The sequence below is a fragment of the Calidris pugnax genome, unplaced genomic scaffold (genome assembly GCF_001431845.1).
Source record: "Calidris pugnax isolate Ruff unplaced genomic scaffold, ASM143184v1 scaffold134, whole genome shotgun sequence".
NCBI lineage: Eukaryota > Metazoa > Chordata > Aves > Charadriiformes > Scolopacidae > Calidris > Calidris pugnax.
Genome location: NW_015090873.1, coordinates 6588 through 12910, shown reverse-complemented (window position 1 = coordinate 12910; position 6323 = coordinate 6588). Strand labels below are relative to the sequence as shown.

Sequence of the window (6323 nt, the reverse complement as noted above, 5' to 3'; positions counted from 1 at the left end):
TTTTGTTCATCAAACCAAACTTCAGAATAAATCTGTTAGAAATTAAATTTTCTATGTAGGTTAATTGAAAGTTGTTGTGTTTTCATAGTTGATTTGGTTCAACCTACGGCATGCACCGCGTTCTTCTGAAATAAGAAAGTCTTAGATTCATAGGGTTGGAAAACAGTTTGCAGAATTAGTTAATTTTGCAATTTCTAATATAAAAAAATTGCTGCAATGCGTATTTTATATGTGGTGTATTAAAAAGTTTTAATCTTTTATTTTTTCTTTCAGACTGATGTAGAGATCTGTTTGATTGATGGCAGTTGCAAAAGTCCCATTGAAAGATTTTGGAATGGAAGCAATAGGATGTATATTTTGCAGAAAGCAGTAAGTGCGTATGTCAATTGTTTATTTTTAAAATGTAATCTGCAGTTTTGAATTCCCATCAAATATTTTCACATACCTTGTATTTTTTGACTTACCCATGCGTTTCTCTTAAAGAGACAGAATGAAGAAAATGGCTCAATGGAAGAATCAGAAATAGATGATGCTATTTGTGCCTCTGAGCTTTTACCAAAGGAGAGTTCTGGACCAGTGGCACTCTCTTACAGGAGAGCAAAGTAAGTACCAAAGGTTTTCATCCTGCACAATGGCCTTGCCTGGCTAAAAGTATTCATAGCAAAGTAGCTAAAGTCAAGGTACTGGAAAAGCACTTGTGAGCTGTCCCGTGAGGTTAATGGGACTGGCTGGGTGCAGGTGAGCAAAGAAAGCTTCTTAAGACTTCAGTGTTTGTTTTTGTAAGGCTTCTGTTAAAATAAACAAATAAGTCAGTATCTGCTTTGGGTCTCTGGTGTGGTACCAAGACACAGTACCAAAACATGGTGACTGATTTGCTTACTTATCTAAGTACTAACTTATCCTTTTAAGGAATCTTTAGTCTAAATTAAAATATTGTATTAAATATATTCTCAGTTATGAAATCTTACTTCTTCTCTTGTGACTTCATTGTTCTACCTGTAAAAAGAGGATTGTAATACTGTATTCTTTTTGTAAAATGATTCGATGTCTGCTCATGGGGAATGGTAGGTAGGAGATGGGTTTTATGTAAGGTAGATTTAGCTGTGCTTGCTGGCAACTTACTTTTTAACCTGTTCATGTTTCTAGGCAGTTGATTTCCTTATATGCGTTGGCACAAAATCCAAACATGACCCACTTGAAGATACCTGAACTGGTTGTGCTTCCTCCCATCTGGATAAGGTGTGATGGTTCTGATCCTGAACATACTTATTGGCTCGGAGCTGAGCCTCTCAAAGCTGGGAACAAAATCACAGGGATCAATTTGTATATGGTCACATGTGATGGTAAGGTTATGAGGTTCCTCCTAAAATCGAATGAGGCTTAAAAATGTGGGAATGTTTTGGTTGTCAAATGTTGGGGTTTTTTGTGATTCTTAGTTTTTTTTTTTCCTAGGTCCTACAGCTGATAAAACCAGTTTTGCAAATCTGGAAGAGCTCAAAATGACACACAAAATGATGCATCATTCATCCGTTGTAGGTTTTTGCAATCTGTCATGCCTCTAGTCTAAGTTTTAAAACCTCTGGTTTTGGATTTGTAATACTAGATTTGGGAAGCTTTATAGATTCTGTTTAGCAACTTAGTTTCTCTATACTATAATAATCACTTTTAAAGTAACATTTGGGTGCTCCATATTGTAATGCGTGTGTCTAATATTAGCCCTTTTTTGTGTGTGTGAGATGCTTTTACAGTTATTTTGCACGTGTACAAAACAATCAGCGGTGTTTTTTAATTTTATTTTTTTTAATGTTTTCATTCAAGGTGGTGACAAAAGGATCTGCTCAGTATAAACTTAGTAGAGCTGCTGCGATGGAGGACACGATTGTAGAACCCAAAAGCACTGTGTATGTTGATATGACGTGGAACACTGTAAATAAGAGTCTGGAGACACCCCCACTAACTTCAGCTGCCACTCTGGTAAGTCAAGAAAGAAAAAGCAAACAAACCCAAACTGTCTTCATAGTTTACATCGTGAGTGGTGAGCGGAGGACACGATTGTAGAACCCAAAAGCACTGTGTATGTTGATATGACGTGGAACACTGTAAATAAGAGTCTGGAGACACCCCCACTAACTTCAGCTGCCACTCTGGTAAGTCAAGAAAGAAAAAGCAAACAAACCCAAACTGTCTTCATGATTTACATCATGAGTGGTGAGCGCTGACCCTTTGATCCCTCAGCTTTTATACTGAGCTGGGGGCAGATGGGATGGAGTACCCCTGTTGGTCAGGTTTGGGTCACCTCTTCTGTCCCCTCCTCCCCACAGGTGGGACCCCTCTACGCTTTTTCCATTTCCAGTGGGGCAAATAATGAAATTGACTGACCTCGGTTGTTATTGCAATAAGTACAAGCAAGAGCTTTTCTGCACACCCTTCCTTGACATGAAGGGTCTTATCACTCTGAGCAGTTTCCCCACAACATGTTGTTTGATATCAGAGAGTTAGAAGAGGTAAAGATGTACAATTACTGAACAGAAAGTTGGTTCTGTTTTACCTCAAACTGAGACAATAATCTAAATTATAAATTATGCTACTATGCATTTCACTAATGAACGTTTTATGACACTTTATTTCTAAAGTTTGAAACTGACATGAACTTCTGGAACTTTCAGAATATTACACTGGAGTCAGGGGACCCTGGAAGTCCTGTGTATCAGCTCTACAGAGAACTGCAGTTTCTCCTTGTAAGTATAAGTGAGAAATTCCAATTTGAGATTTACATGGAATGGTGATTTTATGTGTTTATAACTTACTTTATTTAAAACTTCATCAGATGTTTCAAAAATAACTTCAAGCTTTTATTTTAGAATAAAGTTTGAGTTCAGTTTTAGGAATCTCCAGTCACAAAGAGGATAACTCATGAACACCAAAGCCTGGAAATTCAAGAAGTTTCTAAAGTCATGGTTAGCTGCACAGATTCTTGGAGAAGTTAATTGCATTTTGAAGTATGACACACAACAGAACCTCAAACGTGAACTGATTTGTGTTGTTTTGATTTTCATGCTGCCTTTAGGCTTTGGCAGGGAACAGAAAGTTGGTTCTGTTTTACCTCAAACTGAGACAATAATCTAAATTATAAATTATGCTACTATGCATTTCACTAATGAACGTTTTATGACACTTTATTTCTAAAGTTTGAAACTGACATGAACTTCTGGAACTTTCAGAATATTACACTGGAGTCAGGGGACCCTGGAAGTCCTGTGTATCAGCTCTACAGAGAACTGCAGTTTCTCCTTGTAAGTATAAGTGAGAAATTCCAATTTCAGATTTACATGGAATGGTGATTTTATGTGTTTATAACTTACTTTATTTAAAACTTCATCAGATGTTTCAAAAATAACTTCAAGCTTTTATTTTAGAATAAAGTTTGAGTTCAGTTTTAGGAATCTCCAGCCACAAAGAGGATAACTCATGAACACCAAAGCCTGGAAATTCAAGAAGTTTCTAAAGTCATGGTTAGCTGCACAGATTCTTGGAAAAGTTAATTGCATTGTGAAGTATGACACACAACAGAACCTCAAACAAGAACTGATTTGTGTTGTTTTGATTTTCGTGCCACCTTTAGGCTTTGGCGGAAGGTTTGAAGATGGGTGTGATGGAGTGGCCTGAGCCCTTAGAGTCCAAATCAGCTGTTGAACTGGTCCAGGAACTTCTGACTGGTAATTGCTGTTTGTTACGTGGGGAAAGAGGGACGTCACATTTCACAGAAATAAAAAGAAATTGCACATAGAATTAAGAGGGACGTCACATTTCACAGAAATAAAAGGAAATTCCACATAGAACTTTTAAAGTGTTAGAATTAGACACGTTAATTTCTACACTAAAAAAACCTGCACAATTATTTTTTAAAAGTATTTGAGAGCTGGATGTGTCAAGTTAATTGATATGAATTAGACACGTTAATTTCTACACTAAAAACGTCTGCACAATTGTTTTTAAAAGTATTTGAGAGCTGAATGTGTCAAGTTACCTGATACGTACGTGAGCTTTTAATGTGCTAGGTAGCCCTTTGGTGAGAAAAAATACTTCCATGTCATCTTAAAGTGAAGCATTCAAAATTACTGATTACTTCTGAAAACTGTTGTGTCCGATACGTGTCTTGTCAGAAGTTTAAGACACTAGAAAACAGATCTAAAGAGAGAATCAGATGGCAGAATGCACCAAGACATTTCCAAATGCAACTGTGATTTTTTTTATTTTTTTTTTTTAGTATGTAGGTAAAACTTGGACAAAAGATAAGAGACAAAAACTCTTTCTGATAAATACATGTGGAAGAAAACCAGAGACACTTATTAGACCTCCTCCTCCCCCTTACTGCTTCCACACTGCAACTTCACAAGTTAATATTTAGATAACAGAATGTAGTAAAGGTATATGGCAAAAATCTGTAGCTTATAATAAAAAAAAATTAAGACGTCATCTTTTCAGACTATATCTTTACCCCACTCAATTTTAAAATGGATAAATTTTGTCTGTAAGCCATCCTGTTGGTGTATTTGTTAATTATGAGGTGCCCATGGATTTATATGATTGGTTTGATGATTATTTTTTTTTTTCACAGTGGTAAAATTTATTTTTTTTGTCCACTAGACTTAAAGAACAAGCTGGATAGATTTTGTACATCTGAAAACAAGAACGAAACAGAGGTATATGCAATTTCTTACCAGTTGCCTTATTTTCTTCCCCTTATAACTCTAGTTATTTCAAATTTTGACTGCATCTTTTATTGTATTTATGTACATATGTAAATACATAGGCATAAAGATGTAAAGATCGATCTCTTTCTTTCAGTTTCTGCTGTGTAAAAAATAATGGACGAAGGCGTTAAGGGCAAAATTAAGAACTCCATAGCTGTCCTCTAATATATTGAAGTCCACTGTTATTTTTACCTTCAGAAAACCTCTTTTTCTTATTCTAAATTATACTTATTTTTTTTATAAATTAGTGGTGTGGAGCTATTTTGATTTGCTTCATTGCCTTCCTTTTTCAGTAGAAAAAGCTTGCAAACTGAACTGTATTATATCAACTGCAATTGCAGTCCCTTGTCTTAACCATTGTCTGTCATCTCCTAAAGCTCTCAGTCTCATGATCTCTGAACTCTGACCTTTGCACCATTACATTCTATCATTAATTTGCTTTTCTTGCCTAATTTTATGACTTTGGGCCAATTTAATAGTATCAATTGGATATCTATCCTTTTTATCTAGAGGTTTATGATGTTCTAAAGCAATGAACCAATTAAAATTATAAAAATGTCTTGAGTTATATTAAGGTATTTTTTTTTCCCTTGCAGCCTGTAAGGAAAGATTTGGGTCTTTTTGCTATTGAGAGGGAAGTTGCATTTTGTTGATAAGCTAAAAATAGAATGATTTCTGTATCAGCTAAACCAGAGATATTCAGGATAACAGGAAAAATAGTTCTCTGTTCTGAGAATCTATGTAGGTACTAATTTTGGCCTCCCAGGGCACTGCTGGATATACATGCAGTGTTTTAATCATCTCTGGGCTCAGTATAGTGTAGGTCATATTCTAAATTAGTGCTTGCTGTTTTGCTAAATTAGTGGTTTTGCTGTTTACCATTGCTTTGTGCATTTTAAGGCAAAAAGGACCATCTTGAGAGAAGCAGCTGGTTTTTACTGGACTGTTTGGTTGAGCTTTACTTGGCTATGATCAAAAGTCTTTCTGATAGTAGGCTTCACTACTGGCAATTATCCAGTGAGATGATTCTGAAAAGAGTTAGTCTCACTTTTAAATAAAAATATGCTTCCAAATTACTTTGCACTGGGAGCTTCTATGCGGTAGTTTCCCTGGAAAAAGGGAAGAATTAGTGATGTACCCAATTTTGATCTTGGGAGAAAATTCGGATTCGTAAGGTCTTTGAATCTTGGGCATCTTTTTTTATTTAAGACAAACAAACTCTTTCAGAAAATTGAATGTGACACTGCTGCAGTGGATGGTTCAATAAAATCAGTCTTCAGTGAGCGAGGAGACCTGGATTTTGCTGAACAGTTATGGTGCAAAATGAGAAGTGAGTCTATTGTGGGGTTTTGCCCCGTTTTCCTTTAATTCTTCTCTTCTCTGCATCTACTCTACTGTAGTGCTTTCTCAGTGAAATGAACCTAAATTTCTCTGAGTTCGAAGGACTGACCAGCTCTTCAGATAATTGTTACCAACAGGAGATGATTTTATTTGCTTGTAAAAGGTACTAACCAATCGGTAGTACTCATCTGCTCTAAAACCAAAAGCCACTTGCCTATAAAATATCTG

At 35.9% G+C, this 6323-nt stretch overlaps 1 protein-coding gene across 1 annotated transcript in view; it reads left to right on the top strand.

Moving 5' to 3' along the window:
- The first annotated feature begins 271 nt into the window (after positions 1-271).
- Positions 272-6323, top strand: part of LOC106890342 (protein zwilch homolog) — a 12584-nt gene continuing 6532 nt past the window's right edge. The window contains exons 1-9 of the mRNA XM_014946098.1: positions 272-369; positions 484-602; positions 1147-1343; positions 1453-1532; positions 1819-1974; positions 2667-2738; positions 3623-3716; positions 4648-4703; positions 5982-6084. Of these exons, the coding sequence (XP_014801584.1) occupies positions 349-369; positions 484-602; positions 1147-1343; positions 1453-1532; positions 1819-1974; positions 2667-2738; positions 3623-3716; positions 4648-4703; positions 5982-6084 (898 nt within the window). The 5' untranslated portion in view covers positions 272-348. The remainder of the gene's footprint in view (positions 370-483; positions 603-1146; positions 1344-1452; positions 1533-1818; positions 1975-2666; positions 2739-3622; positions 3717-4647; positions 4704-5981; positions 6085-6323) is intronic.